The sequence below is a fragment of the Meleagris gallopavo genome, chromosome 3 (genome assembly GCF_000146605.3).
Source record: "Meleagris gallopavo isolate NT-WF06-2002-E0010 breed Aviagen turkey brand Nicholas breeding stock chromosome 3, Turkey_5.1, whole genome shotgun sequence".
Lineage (NCBI taxonomy): Eukaryota > Metazoa > Chordata > Aves > Galliformes > Phasianidae > Meleagris > Meleagris gallopavo.
In genome coordinates, this window is record NC_015013.2 from 73,936,164 (window position 1) to 73,956,421 (window position 20,258).

Sequence of the window (20,258 nt, forward strand, 5' to 3'; positions counted from 1 at the left end):
AAATCAATCAATGTCAAGAAATCTAGTATACCAGCCCACAAAACAGTTGACTAACAACAGTAACTTAGCTTAAGAACTACTTCGCAAAGAACGTGAGCATGCTTCCACATAACAGATTTGTAAATAAGGGCATGGAAACACCACATTTACTTCCAGCTGCAAGGTCTAGGATTCACACCTCATGTTTCCAGAACCCAAAGTTTAACCAATTCTTACTACTATAGTCTGCCACCTTACTGTTAGCATACAAAGTCTTTGTAGGTATACACACCGAATGAACAGTAATGATACAAAAGTAATCCCAGCTGTTCTGCACGTTTCCACTAAGAATGAACAACTTACCAGATCTTGTCTTTCTGTCATACTCATCTTCTCAACTATGGACCAAAACCAACGCTTGAACTGCAAAAGCTTCTCAGCATTTTCTCCTATGAGAAAAAACAATACACGTTGTGTATTTAGGTAATTCAGTTGGTGCACCAAACAATAAATATTAAGAGATCTGTTCTAAATATACTGCATGCAAGTTGAATCTCAGCCAGTCTCTGATACTGGAGACAGACTCATTTCAAAACTAATACACACACTTTTGAGTATAAAGGCTAAGTCTGTCATACCTCAGTGTATCACATCCTCCCAACCAAAAAGTCCAGTACAAGCTAAGTAGAGTTTAAAAAACTTAAGACATTAGACTGCATACATCACACTTATAGTTCTAGCATTAGCTCAGAACTTCCAGAAGGAAAGACGTGCTACCAGTAACATAATTCTTTTATCTCACACCAAGTGACAGCGAAGTTGGAAAAACGTGCCTTTTTTTTTTTTGCCTTGACTCAAAGTAAATACTCTAAAAGGTATATGAAAGACCACAGAAATTTTGTCATCAATTTGAGTGACTTAGCAACTGATGACAAATTTTAAGAGGTAGTTTCAGCTTAAAGCTGGGAACTTCATGTAGAACAGACAGCATTAAAGTTACTGAAACAGAGTTGCAGAGATAAGTTGTTTCATACCTGACTCATCATTGAAAGAGGTAAAGCTGATAAGCATTTGCACATTTACTTCACCACAGCCATTTACCAAAAGTCTGAAATCTTCTGCTGTCAAATCTTCTAATGAATTCTTTGGAAGTACATCCAGAAGACCCTTCCTCATTGCCTTAAGTGAAAACCACAAGATTCACATTACAGTCATATCATTTACTGGACAAGTTCCATGTCCAATTCCCTATCAACTTAAATGTATTATACTCTTGGCTCTTCTTTTCTGTCAAAGCTTTACAATCTGACATGCCAATCTTCAGAAACAAAGAACTGCAGCAAATTAAGCAGCAGAGCAGTACAAGTATATGATTGCAAAAGAAAATAGTAATGGTTTGAGCTACTATTGCACTAATTACAGGAGCAGAAGCAAATTATATTCTATCATTGAAAATATCAGATATTTTACTGACCTATACTGAATCTAATGAGAGTTACAAAATGCACATCGCATCTTAATTCCACTTTGCTTCCCCAGTCACTCACATGGCTCTCCTGCTCTAAAAATGTAATACACATGCATGTGTGTGTACACATACATCCATGTTTCAATGTAAGTGTTACAATTTTCAACTCTTATAATAAAGAGAGTGTTGAAATACTTATTAATTCATGCAGACACGGAGACCGAGTGATTTAATTCCTGGAACACTTTTTTTTTTTGTAGAATTTTTGACCTAATCTGCACAGAAGTAATCTAGAATCTGCTAGCCTCAGAACTGCAGCAGAAATTACCACATTTAGGTGTAGTATGCCATTCTTATAAAAGAGCTTCAAAACTCAATGTTTTTAATATATTTTTACAGTCATTAAATTAATAGGTTTTTTGCTACACCAGTAAAACAGAACAAAGTTGTGTGACAGAACAAAGTTGTGTGTCATAACAGATTCTTCCTTTTAAAGCAAAAATACAATCAAGTAAGTAGTTCAAGGTGATTTATATACATTTTTGCCTGTAAGGCTAAACAAAAGGTGACGGAGATGACTAGTATAAAGTAGCTGCTAAACCCAAAGCAAGAATTCCAAGAGGCCATTTAAGCTCAAGGAGCAATCATATATACTTAACCAATGAGATCACATTTAAAAGGAATTATCTTTGATCATGTTAAAAAAAATTGGTCATTCTTCACAGCACCACATAACTAGAGGTGCAACTACAACCAAAAAAAGGTCTTTTTAATCAAGCTGTCACACTTCAAAAAGAACCTGATTAGCAATACCATACTGAGGAAAGAGAGGAAAAAAAAAGCCCACAACACTCCACCAAGAACTTACATGCAGAGGCTGTTCTGCTACTACCAGCATTCGGTGTTCTGCGTATTTCCGGACATATTCATAAACATTCTGAGGAGTGACTGGTATATTTACACCATTGGAAATAAGTTCAACCTATGGCAAATTATCAAAGATCATTGCAGGAAAGAAGGACAAAAAGAGACTATTATTACAACAGACATGTACGTTGATCGGTGATTTATAGTTTAACATTTCTCCAAACTGAAATAAAATTTACTACTAGTACTGTTACTACTACATGCTAATGTCGTTTTGTAGGTTTTATGGTAGGCTCTACCTCACCGCCTTCAAGGAAAGACAGATAAACTCAACCAAACAGAACAAACCATACTTCAGTGTCTAAAGAGAATGCTGCATTTGAATCTAGAAAAAGGTGTAAGGTTTCAAAGCTGATCTTCTAAGAGCTACATTATATGTACAAGACAGCATGCATAAGTTATAAAATTCTGAAGTTACAGTGGGACAGCTTTTTGTCCTTACCTGCCCTCCACCCTCCTCCTTGCAGAGGTCTATTGCAAATGCTAAATCCATTGCTGCAAACACTGCATCAGCATCTGTACTTTGGGAAGCAAGTATAAGCTGCCGAAGGCTTTCATACATAACTGGATCAAAAAAAGCAAAGTCATGCCAGTTCACCTATTAAAAAAAAAACAAAAAACAAAAAAACCTCAATACCTTTAGTTACAGATATATTCAAAATCTGACCTGTGCCTAAACACTAGTATACAACAATGCACATGTAACAATGCAAAATAACTCATGTAACAAAGCATACAAACACTTAAAAATTTAACAGCAGTCAAGCTCCTATTTTCAGCATGCTGTTGAAGATGCTTAATAATACTCAATTCAAGTTCATGAGCAGAACATACAGACTTGTAAAGCCTTTCCTGCTATTATGGGCATAGAGCTTATAAAGAAATCTAATAGTTTGGGGACTTCTGTTTGTTTTCTTGTTTTTGGAGAGGTATGAGGGGACTTTGTTTTTAAGAAATTCTTCTACATACCACTTAGAGCAGTACAGATTTGATGGTGGCTGGTTGAAGTTGGAAGCAATTTGCATCAGTGCTCCAAAACACTGAAAGACTATTCTCCACTTAAGTACGTACTGCTGTTAGACATATAATGACTGACATATACTGCAGCTTCCAAAAATTAGTATAACACCACCTATTTGTTGCTGTTGCTTGCTTTGTGTATTATCAGGCTGTAAAAAAAAGTAATCCATTATTAACTAACTAAAATATCCTGGGGTGTACTGAATATTTAACTGGAAGAAATATATATTCAAAAAGAAAGCCCTCAAGGGCAACCTCTCTTGGAAGGTATTGGGGAGACAACATATCTTCTTGTCACTATTTGTTAAGATCATACATACACTGAGTAACTGGTTATGGGATCAGAATTGTTTTCTGTTACAAAAGGCCAACATTAACAAACTTCAGCTTAAGTTTTTGCATCAGAAATCTTACAATGCTCTTAACTAATGAATGAAATGTGCAGGATTAAGTGCTGGGTTTTTGGGGGGGCAGGTAGGAAGGGAAGCAGGAGGGAAGGGCATTTTTGCCAAATTTTAGATTACAATTAATCTGAATTAATTTATCCCTGCACTTGAGAAAAAATTCTAATTATAATCCAATTCAATTAGTTCCATCAAGTAGGAAAATGTTTTTGGGTAACACGTGATGTTGATACAGTCCAGAGGTACTGTCCTCTTCAAGTCATCAGTCTTAGGGCTAACTCAAAGGCTAACCTACTGCAAATCCTTCAATCTTAGTCAAATACATGACTTCAATTAGATCTACTCATTTCACAATCTAAAATAAAATAACTTCAAGTTAAAAGCATACTTACAGTTCCAGGACTAACTCTACAAGTCAATGCACACAAGGAAGAAAAAGCAGTTAAAGATGAGTTTCTACATGAATAAATCAAATTTAAGTTTCTATGATTAACTTACCTTTCTGCCAAGAAGAACTTTGATTACATGTCTATTTAATGTGATAGGACACAGCTCATTCTGCAACAGGCACAATCCCAAGATTCTGAAAATAAACATGATTTTTGTTTTAGTATGACACAAGTTACACTGGCAATTTTTCAGATTAAAAAATTTAAAATAAGAATTAAGCTTCCCAGTCCTATCGATCCACAAAAGAAAACTGTGGACATTGTATTTTCTGCAGTATAAAAGCTTAAGAAAAGATGAATTACAACACAAAAAGAAATATCCAGGTGTGCAAATCCTCCACTATTCAGCACCCAGAGCAAGATACAGAGCAAATAAAGTATAAATGAAGTTTCTGCAGCCTGCATCAACGGCACTCTTCCTTGATACTTTGAATACTCATCTTTTATATTTTTTTCAGACAAGTAAGTTAATCACATACCTGCCAATATTTCTGAAGCAATTCAGCCTTGCTTCTGTGTTTTTACCAGGTCTCGGTGTATAAAAACCTCGTTTTCCAGGTTGGTAGAAAAGTGGTGCATTATCATCCCCATCATCTGTATCATCTAATTCCATATCTACTACACTGCGGCTGGAACCATGTCGCTTTCTATTCTCCTGTTTTGAAAGCCAGAATAGTAATTCACAAATGTACTTCTAGCTACCAAGCCACTTCAGCAAGCTCTTGCAATCCAACTCAAAGATTACATTTTATAATGGTAATGTTTTATATTTTTTGAGTGATTACTACTTAATCTTTTCAAAGGCATAAACAAATAGCAAAAAAAACCTCTTTATCTGAGTAAAGATATATTCTTGATAACTCCACAAGATAATTACATAGAACTCTGCGCTGCATCATGAGACTACTCCAGCCAGTTTCTAAAATTAACTGATAACTGGATCTCCTCCTTCTATTTAAGCATCAGTACGTTACCTGCACTTTATCTGAAGAGTCTAGCATTCCAAGATCCAATATACTATCAGCACCATTCTCCCTTGACAAGGAAAAAAAAAAAGGCAAATGATGATTTAATTTCACAATAAGAAATATCCTGAAACCAGACATTTAATTAAACCAAAGTCAACAAGTCACTTATCCAAAGAAAAAAGTCTAGAACAAAGCAATGAGTAAGGTATATGTATCAGTTAAATTCAGCACAGTACAAAGTGCTTTAACCACAAAATCAGATTTCACCTCTTACAGAATCCTCAATACTTTACCTGCCATGTGCAATAATGAGTTCCATTGCTTCATCAACTCTTGCTCTAAGGGAATCTTCACTAGCTAATAACAGAAGCAGCTGAGCAGGGGACAATTCCAACAACATTCCTGTGATCTTACTTGCAAATGCCTGGAGATACAGAATGACACGTTACTATTCTCTGCCAGTTCTCTCATTTTCAAATACAGTTTTATGAAAGTTTAAGGAATTAAAATACAGAATGCATTACAAGATACCTTACAGGCTACATGACAAATTACAGAAGCAAAATCTGAAGAATATCCTGAAGAATACAAAGCAGGCATACATGTTCAACTATGTTCAGGTAAGTTAGTAATTGACTAGGAAATTAATTTTTCAATTGAATGATGAGGGATACTTGACATATCATTTAATGTAGTAGCTAAGACATACTGGCTGCATTGCTTGCACTCGAGGGTAGAGCCTTTCTCCAAGCGCCTGTCTATGTGCAGGAAGTGGGTCAGGATCATCACTAGGATTTCCTTCTGATGCTGGTCTAAAAGGCCTTGTGTCAATGGAAAGTTGTCTTCTAAAGTCCCTTAAAAAAAGTTAGAGCAGTTTATACTAATTTTAGAGGAAATAAAAATACTCTGGACTTTTTTCTTTTTTTATTCCCCCACACACAAATTCTAAATAGCATTAGATTTTATATCAGGAATATTTCTCATAGCTATGTAGAATTATTCAGAGTCAGAGAATCAAAATAAAACAGATATTTTGATACTATCAGTACTTTAGATGAAGCAGTCAAGTGTGTCACCAATGACAATACTGTTTCTAAACCACCCCATAACTTCATGCTAGTACACAAGTTTGTTGTTAAGTGTTTTAACAGAGAGATTTATGGCATACTGTTGAGACTACCTATCAATACTAGTATCAACTACATAATCTTTTAAAAAAGTATATGTGGCTATTTCTTTAAATTCAATATAATTTGGTCTTGAAAGTGAAAAAGACATTTGAGTAAGCAGAAGTATCTTTCTGAAGATAGCCCAGGCAGTTATTCCATTTGACCAATCAGCTCCAACAAACTCAAAATGTATCACTTACCTATCCCTGTCTCTCCGAGAACCAGCTCTTAAGCCACTACTTCTCCGCATTTCTCTCTCACGCTCCCTCTCTCGATCTCTCTCCCCCCTATTTCGCAATCTCTGCATCAGACCTTAAGGAGAAGGAAAAAAAACCATAACCCTCAGTATTTTTATACTTCTCTCTCCGTCCTAAATTTCAGTATAAGAAGGATGTATAAGATGTACAAGAAGGCTCAGCCACGCTTAAGAAAGGAACCTGAAGTGTTTGTATGAACTTACAAATGCAAAGAGATCTCAAAAGTTTGCACAGTTTCAAAAACCATTTACAAATATTCGTGACAAGCCAGATGCAGCAGTCAACTTAAAAGTTTGCACTAAGTAAAATCTTGACATAAAATCTTGATAATCTACTGGAGAGAAAAATGCTCAAAAAAGCTAAGAACTTCTGAAGTGGACTCATTTCTAGAAAAACCATCAACTTATTGTTCTGAAAACACAAAAAAATCCATTTTCTTGCCTCAGAGAAATAACATACACAATTTTCACAGTTCCTATGCTGACTGAACAGAAAGCATTTTAACATATAAAAAAAGCATTTGATGCTTTAATGAATACTATCTGTAAATTAACTGCAGTATTTCACTTACTTGTATGGGTGCCCTTGTTGGCATTCTGAATACAATCTAGATTTGGCAGTTTCTCATTTGACAGAAAAGCCTGGGCAATGGCTGTATAAAAGCTCCGTGCTACACCACTGCCTTCACCGGGCTCATCTTTAAAAGTAACTTTTACTCTGTGGACAGCCATCGGAGTGGTGGCACACCTGCGACCAAAATGATTGTTGAGCTGCCTCATGGTCTGCTGAATTAGAAGATCTCTGTCTCGATCAACCTAGTGAAAAAAAAAAAAAACACAACTTTTTTTTCCTGTTCTTTATAACCATCATATCGAGAGAATTTCAGCTTCACAAGGAAGCATCTGGACACTTCTGCATAGATTCAAAAAATACCAAATAGATAATGAAAAACAACACCATAATCACAACACAGCTCACATAGTAAGGTTTAAGACAACTGCTTGCAGATTCTGAAACATAGCTTCATCTATTAAGTTAACGCAACGTCTTATGGTTCAACTTCCAATGAGACAAATTTGGAAGAACAACTAACATTTTTTACCTCCAACGTTAAATCCCTGGACTGCTGGTTTCTAAGTTTTTCCATCTCCCTGCGGAACTTTGATTCCTTCACTTCAAAGCCACCTAGTTCAGTCAGGATCTTAAAATAAAAAAATAACATTAGAATAAGAGAAGTTCATAGTTAGTTGGAAAAATAATTGTTTTCCTACTAAAAAGTACATACCGATCCAGGCTCTGCTCCAACATCTTCCATGAATACTCTACCAAACAACTCTAAAGAAAGACGCCAACGTCCCAGCAACATGTCATGAGATATAACCATGCCCATGAAGCTACACTGTGGTCTGAGAAAAGAAGGATATAAAATAAAATTAAATTTAGATACATTTGGTGCACTTCTACTTTTTATGTAACATCTTGCCTCCAAGTAAGTTCTTGATTTCTGACAAACTAGTCTGTCACCCAACTACACTCTAGAGGACTGTGTAGAGCTCAAAGGATCATGCTAATTACAAGCTAAGCAAGATGCGAGTTAAAACATTCTACACTGCACTCACAGATAAAACCAATACACTTTAAATAATAAAACCTGTTATCTACAGTAAGGTAATCTGATCATAAATCCTCTTGAGAGGTCTTTCCACGTACTGTACAGGCTTAACCAATACAACTCGGCTTAATATATATGGAATTATAAAACACTGAGCCTGGTTTTACAATGCCCTAGAGTGTGGCCAGTTAAAAATGGCTTTTGCCTACTGTGCTAATCAATTACTACGTATCAGCATATGAAGGAGCTAATAACTCGATATGCATTTGGAATGAACAAAGAATGAGTAAGACTACTTCGCAGCAATTACAATGGAGGAAAAAAGCCTTCAAAATAAATTGAATGTGAAAATCTAGCAGATTTACCAAGGAGAAAAATATAAAAAATGCTGACATAATGGAGTCTTTCCTCCTCCACTCCAATAAACAAGTTGTGAGCTCTATTTACTTAGATTAGACATTGTCTCCAGACTAAGAACTTTCAGTAATTTAGATCAGTTGATTTTTTCAATTCAGAATTCTTCTCAAAATGTGGTCATGAGAATGAAACATTATCCCACACGTTGTGCCACAGGTGAAAGAAAGATGAAAAAACTTTCTGGATGTCATTCCTCCTTTTATGTAAAGGTGCATTACAGCTCTCCTTTTTAAACAGGAAGAGCAGACAGGACATTCATACTGAAATGCTAATTATAAACCTTAAGATTTTTAAGAAGTTAGTACTTTTCAGTTCTATGTTATAATCCCCAAACTTCTAAACATGACTCCTTGCTCCTACAGCTATGCTTGAGAATCCTCTATTGAGGCTCAGGATTTTGTGTATTGTTGCAAATTTTAGCACCAATTTTAGTGGTTCTAGGTTTTAAATATTCACAACTACTTAAGCATGTAATTTTTATGAAGCCAGTCAAATGAACTTTAATTTCATAGAAAGTAATTAAGCTGGATGTCTACTCTCCATGATAACTTAATGGTTACTTCTCCTAATCCTAAAGCCTTTATTAAGTTATCTGTCTCCTATAATACATGTTGATTTAAACAGAGAAGTTAAATTTATGTTGGCTAACAGTTGCAAAAATAGAACACTACTACAGCTGAAATTCAAATCCTGCTTCAAAAAGATAATTACTCCAAAAGCATGCAACTTCATTGCTTCTTGGAATGCACTCTTCTGGGGCTGCCTTCAACTGAAAATTTTGTTTAAAAAAAAAAAATAAGTGCTAACTCTAAATGAAGACTGTTCAATCCCTAGCTGCATAAAATGGAGCTGCTATCTAAAGACACAGATGGGAAGCTGTCAATTCCCATTTTTCACATGGCTTACTAATAAGTCATACTATGTATGCAGAAGAAAGTCAGGTAGTAAAGGGTTTTTAGTAGTTGAACAGTCTCGAAGTCTGTGCAAACTGTTCATTTAAAAGCTACTAAATACAAACAACACATTCAAACTAAATAAAAATACGCATTTTAATTTAAAAGATTTTAGAGTCCTAAATATCCTTTTTTCAGTTCAGTAGCATTTCAGACAGTAATTTTAAGTCCAACTACCTGAAAGATGTGAGAGGTGGCCCTTCGCTTTCTGTCAGTCCTATCTCTGCCAACAAGCTGCTTTTCAGTTGTGCTGCAAGGTCATGAGCTGAAGGTCCTGGTTTTGAACTCTCCGATTCTTCTGTAGGCACATTTTGCTCTTCTCCTTCTCTCTTCTGCCGATTTTGCATGCTCATAACATTTTTTAAGTTGGCTGCATAAGACATTTTAGTTGGAAGAACCTAAACAAAGAAAAGTTAAAGTTAATTACAGTTTATTGAAAGCAAAGGCTTTTTCAGGAAACACATTATTCTTACAACACAGAAAAATAACTGCAATTGCTTTGATAATACACAGACTCAATGGTTTCAACAAATAGGAAACAGTTTCCCTGTTTTACATTTATATTTCATATACTTATTTCACTATGTTCAGTCTGAAGATATGTCAAATTTACCCCACACAGTAATATTTCTTATTACAAATCATTACTCAAATGGCATTTCAAAATTAACATAGATCATGGTGTAGCCTTTAAAAATATTGCCCAAAATCTGCTATTAATAAGTAACTATACAAATTATTACATTTCAAAAAAATTAATACAAAAGTAGAAATTAAAATAGAAGTCAAAAGTTTTCACACTTAAAGTGCTTTCGAATTATTGTTCTGAAAGCTACTTAAAATTTTTACTATAAATTGAAGCATCTTTTTTGGGAATTAAGGTACTAGTTTAAATTATCTGCATTGTTTAAAATAATAAAATCTTTAAGTCTACCTCAAGGCAGTTTCTATCCACTGTAACTTCCATTAAGCACTTCCCACTGTTGGCAGAAGATGAATACAGACCCTGGCTTGGTCGACCAAACAGATCTTCTTTGCGAGCATTTGGCTGAAAATTAACAAAAGCATTCTGGGTAAATAATATACTTCAGTTAGAAAAGAAGAAGTAAAGTTCAGTTATCTTCCCGAATGCTATCTCTGGTGTCACCTGTAGTAAGTGGGGCTGGTCTGCCAAGGGAATGGCTTCCGCCAGAGGAACTTCAAAAGGATTGGGTGGAATGCAGCCAAGGAATGTCATCGAGTCTGATCGTCTGAAAAATGGATGGTTTTGGCCAGTTTCTGCTGGAAGGGAGTCGTCATCTTTGTCATTGAGCGTGGCACCTAAACATCAGAGAGATGCCACTTCAATTTTCAGTTATAAAAGCAAAAAGAATATAAATTATCAAAAATTAAGCATCCTTCTTAGCTATCTGACTGGAGGAGCAGGAATGCAAGCCACCTCCCAATAACTTTAGCAGTTCTATAGGACGTTTCTGCTGATCCACCTCCCCCCCCCATTTTTATTTAAGTTGTTTAGTTGTCATTTTTATACCTTTTACTCCAACAAATTTTACTGAATGTGCACTGCTCCTCTATACACACTTCGCTACTTTTGGCAACATTTTCAACAGATCACAACTGCTACAGTTCAACTCAAATTCAAATTCTGAATTCTGCAATTGTGCAGAACTCCAAGTAAGGGCACAAACTATAGCTTTGAGAGAGAGTAGATGAAATAGCAAGTAAAAAAAAAATTTACTCAATGTCTCAACTAGCTAATTGGGTCAAAAACACTACAAAAGTGTTGTATTTTAGCATGCTAAAGGAGCATTTCTGTATACTAACTTTGATTGGTGTCGTCATCGTTCTCATGTTCTGAATCTTCATTGTCAAGACCCAGCTCCAAAAGCTCTCGAGTTCTAAAAGAATAAAAAGCATTTACAGCTGTAGAAGTCAATAAAAAGCCAGACCCTAAACAAGAGTTATATCTGCAAGCTATAAATAAGAACTCTGAAATGACTGGTGAGTAAGTAGAGCTGTTGCATGAGGAGGTGGTGTTCAGAGCTGTAGAGTACTTTTCATTACATAATCACTACATTACTTACACAGTTACCCCATTTGACCACCTCTAGAGCTTGAGCTGAAGTTAAAGCTTAAGGCATCGGTGGGTACGTTCTTTTTTAAAGACTATGCCAATATTAAAAAAACCTGGGAACCTTGAATTAGGGGAAGAATTACAGGTGAATAATAGTCCATAATATATTCACTTGTGTAGAACAAGCTAGATAACCTAAAAAAATAATGCAAATCATATCAAAATTAATCAGGTTTCTGAATTGTTTACCAGAGAAATGGATTCTACTGTATTATAAAAAGGATCAAGAACTTTGATTAGTGTTCATTTGTGGCAGCACATGGATTCTCAAATATGTTCTGAAATCACAAGGGCTGTCCAAAAGTAATGCCTCCTATTTCATTACAACCTTCCGGATTTCCTGGAAACCAGATTAACCACCAACTCCGATTGATGCACTGTGATATCGACTAAGCTGAAGGCTCAAGCTGCCAGAGTCTCTCTCTCGCAACACAATTTCAGGCCTCATACCAATCTGAAGATCATACAGGACACTATCAATTTTGGCTGGACTGTCCTTATCATCCCACCGTATAGTCTGGATTTGGCACCTTATGACTTCCATTATTCAGGCCAATGAAAGATAGGAAAATGTTGCTACACAACCTAGCAATGATGCCATCATAGCAGCTGTGCAAGTGTGGGTCACCTCCACTATGTCAGATTTTTACAAGTGTGGTATGCCCTGCTTTTGTTCATCACTGGCAAAAGCACACAGGTAATGGTGGTAACCATGTCGAAAAAGCGTTCTGTAGCTGAAAATCTGCTCTATCAATTAGTAATACTGTGCTCTTTGTATCTGTTGTAGTTTCCACAGAAATAAATAGGAGGCATTCCTTTCAGAATCACTTACGTATACAGACAAACGTAAGTATTTGAGCTGCTGATTACCACCTCCAAAGATGGAAAGATGGGGGCATGTACAACATTTAATAAAGTTTGTTTCTATGAGTCAGACTTGATACCTTTTCCGTTCCAGCTGAGGAGTATCCAATGTTGTCTGTTGATTCATCGCTTTAATCCAATAAATAAGGGCTTGAAAAACATAAGCTACGTGCTTTAGTGAACAGACATCGAGAACAGGAAGAACATCTGAGTGTTCATCATTGTGAGAACGCATCAAAGACAGCGCATAGTTCAGGAAATCACCACGTGCTGACATCATTCCCTGACGGGCACTGAGTAAAGTGGCACGTCTGGTGAAAGAAAAGAAAGGAATACAAAGGAATTAGGCAGCACAGGCATCCTTTCCAAGTTAGTCTCTGCATCTGAAATACAGATGTCAGAATTCAAAGAAGTGCAATAAGAGTAATGATCACAATGTCATGCTTCACTATGCATTAGTGGCTCAAGTGCAATATATTACTAACAGTTAATACTTGAGATGAATCTAGTAAATCAGAATAAACTAAATTGTAACAACACAAAAAGCAAACATCAAAACTGCTGCTATGTTACCAAAGTAAATCCTTAAAAGTCTGCAAATGTAAAGATTTGACTATAAAAACAACACTCATACCACATCCAGCAAACAGACTATTTTCATACCTTCTTCCCTCAAGTGTTCTTAAGCTGGCTTCCTCCCGGGCTGTCATTCTTTCCCTTCTGGCTGAGTTCTGAGAAGCATGGAGAGGATGATTTGGATGCCCAGGATCACCAGCAGATGCTAATGCAGAACCATAACGCAGCTGAGCTTCTGTGGAATCCATTATACTAACCATCCAATTCCAAGTAGGAATAAGCTTTTCTTCTACATAATTCTATACAGAATGAGATTTAGTGAGTTTTACAAACAACACATTTAGATGATAAGAATGCAATTTCAACATAAGCCCTCACCCATGGCTTTTACATTTACATCACTTCTCCCACAAAGAGGTTGTAAAAGCCCATCCAGGAGTCAAAAAATTTAAAAATTCTGAAATCTTTAGTGAAACAGTTGATTTACTGTTTAGGTGTACAGATCTCATCACTTACTAGCCTGGTGTCCGTAAAGCATTCTCACCATCCCGCTCTTTTCTTTGGGCACTTTTTCTAATTCTCACCTTATAACCACACAGGACCTCCCAGGTGTACACATTCTGGGGATTTTGGTTTAATTTCCACTGTTTTGGTAGCTTTTCAGTCCTCATCTTGGAATGCTGTTCCCCAGCCTTCACCACTCACAACTAATTCCGTTAAGACAGAATTAAGACCTACGTCCAGATCTATGCCTGCATGCAAGATTTCCCTTCCTAGTTCAGTCTTTTCCTCATTTGGTCCCAAAATTAGCTCTGCAGCCTGTTTTTCTTGCCATTTCCTAACTCCACTGTATTAGTTTTTATTCTACCTATCCCCTCCTCTATTCTCCTCTCCTCCCCCCCCCCTTTTTTTTTTGATTCAACACAAATCTTCTTTATATTCTGGTCTTTAAAAGCATCCCTCATGCTTCAAACATTTTCTTATATCCAGCAGACTCACAAAACCCTAACTCAACCCCCATTTTTGTTTCTACATCAAAGTTCAGCTCTCAGAGTTCCACAGACCAATACACACCACTCACTGCTTCAGCTAGACAACACTCCTGTGCACTTATTATGCCATCTCTACTCAGAACAATACTTTCCCACAAAGAATCTTCTGCACAGAAATTTATTTTGGCCCCGTCAGTAGTTAATCTGGGTTCTCTTCTTTCTTTCCCTACATATTTATTCTGGAATCACTGAAGGACAGGAACATCCATGCATCAATCCTCTCCCTAACAAAAACCTTCCACTGCATTGTGAAAATACAGCCAATACAGATACCTCAGGGCACAACTACAAGTAATTACATTGTTTCCACACCCCAGAACACACTGCTATTAACAGCAAGAAAAAAAAATCACTGCTTGAATTCCTGAACTCTCTAAAGCAGCAGTAATACTCTTACAGCTGATTTCTGTACTGAAGTCTGTATTGATTTGCCTTTATACAGTATTCCCATATTCAAACCTATAAACACAGTCAAAACACTGAAGTTCCTCCTTCAGACATTTTTAGTGTCTGAGACTAGTTTCTGCCTATGCATGCCAGTTACTAATTCTCCCTCCCAATTATTTCTCTAAAGGTGCATTCTGCATTTCACATGTACTTTCAAAGATCAACAGTCAAGAGCACAGTACCAAAAATATGTAAATAAGAGGGAAGAGATGATTATGTCTCTGCAAGAAGCAAAAGCAAACAAATACATTTTGAAAATTCTTTACCTCAATTATTTGGACCTTGCTAACTTGCATATCTTATGAGACTCAATAACTCAGGTCAAACAAGAATATTGATATAATTAAAAAAAATACACAAACAATTTAATGGAATTAGTAAACTAAACTAGAGTTACTTCAATCTATGTTCTCTCTCAAACAAGAGCAACCCAGGAGAGTTGGTACCATTTAGCCTCAAGAAACTGACTCAGTAGGCTCTTAATGACTTTTTACCTGATGAAAAGGTAAAAAGCCTTCTCAGCGGTATCCAGTGAATGGACAGAAAGCAACAGGTGCAAACTGAAATACTTGGAAAACTCATTTAAACATAAGAAAAAACTGTTTTCACTGTGAGATCTGTCCAGCACTGCAGTAAGTTGTGTAGACTAGTTGAGAAGTTTTCACTTGTGGAGAATTTCAAAGTCCTCAAAAGCCTTCTCCACTTAGACTGCAGTGAATTTGGACTAGCTAGTCTCCAAAGGTCCCATTTAACCTCAACAACCCATCATTCTACCTCAGAAAAAAACTCCACTATATTGAAATTATGCTTATCTGCAAGCTTCCGGATATTCTTACCTGCAAGTTAACTGCATCTTGATAAGTCAGCTTCACTGCAGCTGGGATCTGGGAGTACACTAAATGATTGTACTTGGGAATGAGACCCATTAGGTCAGATATCTGTCGTATCACTATACTGTATGCTCGTGCTAAACTGCTTGCAGACGTTAAATAGCTGCTTGCATTGCTGGCTTCAAGTGCTGCAGCTGCTGCTGCAGCGCTCGTACTGATGGTACCACTCCGGCGTAGGTTTGATGGATCAATGTAAATCAAGCCTGCTGAACTCGCTAAATATAAAAGTATGACATTAATTAATTTAAGCTTTGCCATGCATTTTATGTATTGACCAATATAATTAACATTTCTAGGAAAGAAAAAAAACTTGTAAATATTACTGACCTTAACAACTACACCTATTAAAGTTACTACCTACAAAAAAGAATTGTAAGAGTCTGCTTACTGTAGATAGTAACATCTCAAGAACTAAACTAGATCCCTCCTTTTGTTAAATTCAAACTCAGAAATGGAACAGGCAAGACATATCATTGCTATCCTTCTGAAAGAAATACATAACATTTCATTCTTAGGAGAACAAAAGAAAACAGAAGAGAGTAAAGCCACAAGTTAACTGACATTCACGCATGCATTTTGCTCATACTTGCCTGCTGGGGTAGATGTGCCGGAAGGAGCAGTGCTTGGCGTTCGCTGGTTCTGGGTACTACGTACAGCCCACTGCATCGAACGGGGCGCCTGGGCAGCACCAGTGGCATGTGAGCTATTTGTGGTTCGCTCCAGAGGCTCATCAAGCATGAAGGTCTCCTGTTCCATGTCATCACTCTGACTGCTGCTGCTATCCGAGTCACTAGAATCATTTGATTGAGAGTCATCTTCAGAAAAAAATGCCGGAACACTGCTAGCTCCTATTAAAGAAAACAAGCAATGAGCAGTAATTGACAACTACAGCTGTGTACACACATGCACATATCACGTAATCACTGTAAACGTTTTCACGAGAACAAACTACACACACTATAAGGTGCCACAACTACTAATTTAACAAGCTATCCTTACGACATACTGTACATTTTCCATAGCAGGTTCACAACAAACCACTAAGATTACCTGAGTTTCAGAATAGAAATTAAGAAACAATTCAATTCTTAAAATCTTCACTGATTTTGTCCCCAGGCAATGAGTTCAAAAATTGGGCTTTCAAACTGGACAGCACAGCAGTTTCTTTCAAAGAAGCCTTAAAATGGCTGGCCAAGTTACACGTTTTCTTTTAAACCACAGCTAACTTCTACGCTAAAAATGAGTGAAAACATTTCATTGCCCTCCACAACAATACTAGATAATTTCTAGCTAACACAGGCAGAAGCTTCGTAAGAGTAGAAAAAACAGGTCTAATTTTAGCACAAGTTCTGAAAATGTCTGCATAGCTTTTTCCAACTACAGGCAAAGGAAAAGCAAAGGAAAAACAAGAAAAATGGAAAGATGGAGGTGGGAGAGAAGAAGGTGGGTGAAGAGGAAAAAGAAAGGGAAAATAAGATTACAAGGAAAAGGTATTTGTTATGAAATGTCATAATCAAGTAATTCTTGCTCTGCTCAATCTAACTACAGAATAAATAATTTCTCCAGGGCATCTTTGGAATGCCAGATAGAGTCCAGATCCGAACATGAAGGATAACGTTTTTTTTAGATGAAAACAGCCCCACCCTTATTAAAGCTGAATTAAACCACTAGCATTTCTTTCTCCTGAGTAACTTAGTTTTAACACCTCAACAGCTAGATGAAACACGAGAGGATGTGGCATACCTGCTTCTGACCCAGCAGTAGCTGCAGTGACAACACTTCTGCGCCCACTAGCATTGTCCTGATTACTGTGGTTACTCTCACTGTCACTTTCTGTTTCAGCAGCAGCTAGCAAATCCAACTCCATATCACTGCCTACAAAAACAATATAAAAAAAAATCTCATGTTTAAAAACAGAAAAAAACAGAATGGCTGTGGTGGATCAAAGACATTAAACTAAACCCAGAGCCTCTTGCTATAGCAAAAACTAATAGATACGCAGGGAAAGAGCACAGAGAGTGCAAATATGCAGCAATACTTGTAGCTTATTTCCTCATTTTCCAGCAGTTAGCAATCCCTGGCCTTCTCACTCAATACTGCACATATACATTCAACACACACATGCTGAAAATTAAGGCTTGAAGGATTCAAGGCATCACTAAAACCAAAAGACTTCATGACTTTTCCCATATGTATATTAGGACAATTAACCACATGCTGTTTCAAACAAATACCCAAGAAACATCTGAAAACTGAAAAATTTCTCAAGTAAATCTACCTAAAAATACAGGTTCTATTCAATTTTAAGTTTTGAAATTGAGCGTTCTAAATACTCAGCAAGCAAATAAACTCATTTCCTGTCCTGTAAATTAGCTAACTGGAAACACAAGACGCAGTAAGAAAGGTTATTTTTTTCTTTATCATAGCCTTGGGCAACCTAATCCCAAAGTGACTCATACAAGATAATGACATTAATGGCAAAAAAGTTTCATACATAATGGACGAATTTTATCTATTAAAAATTTGATCCAGAATTTAGTGTTATATGACTGATTTGAAAACCAGCCCATGATGCTTCAGATCCCTTTTGAGAACACCTACTATAACCACTACTCTATCATTAGCCATTTGAGAGTAAACTATTTTTCAATTCAAAGAGTTTGTGTAAGAAACTGTACCCATACAGTCAGCAGCAGCAAATACAAAAGGTAAAACAGAAGTTGGTACCAAAACTTTTTTTCTTATTTTTTGATACTTCAAAATTCTCTGCTCGTGCATGAAGAAAAACAAAAATGCACGGTCCTAATACGAACTGTACATAATTTTGCCCTAAAATCATCTAAACCCTTTCATTCTCTCTGCTCATGTCAGTCTCATAGATCACGACCTCTGGTGGCAATGAAGATCTCATTTTTGATGCACAGTTTGTTAACCCAACCAGCAATGTGCACAATGTATGTTACACATACCATCTTCATCGTGCTCATCATGCTGCCCTTCTGCTTCAGCATTTTCTTCACCATGTTCTTCCTGCTCATCATGATGGTCTTCCTCACCAGCTACCCCCTCAACAACCTCAACCTGGGAAGAGTATTTTAATTTTATGTTACAATAAATTCCATATAGAACATGATTTACATATTTTCAGAAACAAACAAGTGCAGCATTTGATATAAATAACTACTGAACAAGAAAATACATTTCAGAAATACATTTCAGATGGTCTCACAATTGAATTGACACAAACAGAAAATGAACTTTCAGCCACAGTAGTTGTTTACAGTTGTTGATGCCACAGCATCATAAAAAAAAAAAAATAATACCATGCCCACAAATGAGAAATAGCTTTGGATATTAGATTTTTATGCTGAAAGGATAAAACTGACTATAAAACCCAGAAGTCATTTCAATACATTGAAGAGTTACCATCCTCTAGTAACCATATACCTTCGAAGTGTTTTAATGGGAAGATCTAATACAGTGTAAAATTACATACAAAGGATATTACAGATGCATTTATTGGTAGACTAACACATATTTGGCCAAAATGAAGGCACATCTCATACTCTGAAGAGACTACTGTTGAATACAAAACAATGCTTATTACAAAGTTCTGTGAAAGCAAAATGCTTACGGCATTTCATGGACTCAGCAGTACCATAGGGGATAGTTTCAGTTTTGCAAACTGGAGGTCCTGATGTATGCATTTTTGGATCAGGTGTTAAAGCATATGCTAATGCATCAGGTGCCATGCTTAGGAAGTAAAATAATTAGAAAACTGACCTCTTCCACATCTGCTGAAACTATATCATCTTGTTCTTCATCCCTGCCACGAACTGGCTGCGACTGGCTGATTCGTCTTTGCTGAGGATTCCTTATGATGTAGGATGACTGAGACTGACTAGAACTTTAATTAATAAACACATAAATAAATAAAATGGGGAAGAAAGAAGGTGTTATAACAAATAAACATATATATATTAGAAAATCTAAAACCCCACTGAAATAGCTAGACAAAAAACTTATGTAGCTTTATCACGAAAGTATGATCAACTTTGTTCCTAGATGGGGGGCACAGGAGGCCAAATAACTTGCTGATAGCAAAGCCAAACTGAAATGATAAGTTAGCACAACTGGAACACCTAAAGCCAGTAAAATCTTTTAAACTAGTAAGAGAAACTCCAAGCTTCATATGTAAATACATCCAAATTCAGTAGACCAATTTCATTCAGATAAAAGCTGGCAAAAACATTTTTTGGTATTTTTCAGAGGTAAATAGTGAAAGGCAGGAAAAAATTACTGTAAGTTAAAACAAGAAATTCCTGTTAGATTAAAAAATAATATCTTAAAAGAGTTTTCATAATTAGGCAGTTACCAATCTGAAAAAATTACACTAAAACATGGTGTGGAATTTCCACTCTTGGAGAGATTCAGAGCCTAAATGGACAAGGGCCTGAGCGATCTTACAAAACCTGAGTGGGAACTTTGGGGGTACAGGCAGGAAAAGGGGCAGGGTTATAACTTAAGATCTCTGGACATCACTATCTGTCAAGTAGGAAGTACTTCCAAAATGCTTGGCCAGAATAAAAAGCTTCACCACTTTTCTGTTAGCAAAATGCTAACAATAAAACAAAACAAACAACAAATCCACCCTGAACATTCTCTGAAAAAA

At 36.4% G+C, this 20,258-nt stretch overlaps 1 protein-coding gene across 1 annotated transcript in view; it reads right to left on the minus strand.

The window, feature by feature from the left end:
• The window catches only part of UBR5 (ubiquitin protein ligase E3 component n-recognin 5), a 69,004-nt gene that overhangs the window by 3,865 nt on the left and 44,881 nt on the right, over window positions 1-20,258 (minus strand). The window contains exons 35-58 of the mRNA XM_031552901.1: window positions 19,370-19,493; window positions 18,556-18,667; window positions 17,330-17,461; window positions 16,177-16,434; window positions 15,533-15,801; window positions 13,285-13,496; window positions 12,702-12,932; window positions 11,448-11,521; window positions 10,771-10,943; window positions 10,558-10,671; window positions 9,801-10,021; window positions 7,927-8,047; window positions 7,744-7,842; window positions 7,213-7,456; window positions 6,585-6,696; window positions 5,925-6,069; window positions 5,509-5,639; window positions 5,222-5,282; window positions 4,727-4,902; window positions 4,297-4,381; window positions 2,817-2,972; window positions 2,316-2,429; window positions 1,014-1,158; window positions 343-428 (exon numbers count right to left, since the gene is read on the minus strand). Coding sequence (XP_031408761.1) covers window positions 343-428; window positions 1,014-1,158; window positions 2,316-2,429; window positions 2,817-2,972; window positions 4,297-4,381; window positions 4,727-4,902; window positions 5,222-5,282; window positions 5,509-5,639; window positions 5,925-6,069; window positions 6,585-6,696; window positions 7,213-7,456; window positions 7,744-7,842; window positions 7,927-8,047; window positions 9,801-10,021; window positions 10,558-10,671; window positions 10,771-10,943; window positions 11,448-11,521; window positions 12,702-12,932; window positions 13,285-13,496; window positions 15,533-15,801; window positions 16,177-16,434; window positions 17,330-17,461; window positions 18,556-18,667; window positions 19,370-19,493 — 3,595 coding nt within the window. The remainder of the gene's footprint in view (window positions 1-342; window positions 429-1,013; window positions 1,159-2,315; window positions 2,430-2,816; window positions 2,973-4,296; window positions 4,382-4,726; window positions 4,903-5,221; window positions 5,283-5,508; window positions 5,640-5,924; window positions 6,070-6,584; window positions 6,697-7,212; window positions 7,457-7,743; window positions 7,843-7,926; window positions 8,048-9,800; window positions 10,022-10,557; window positions 10,672-10,770; window positions 10,944-11,447; window positions 11,522-12,701; window positions 12,933-13,284; window positions 13,497-15,532; window positions 15,802-16,176; window positions 16,435-17,329; window positions 17,462-18,555; window positions 18,668-19,369; window positions 19,494-20,258) is intronic.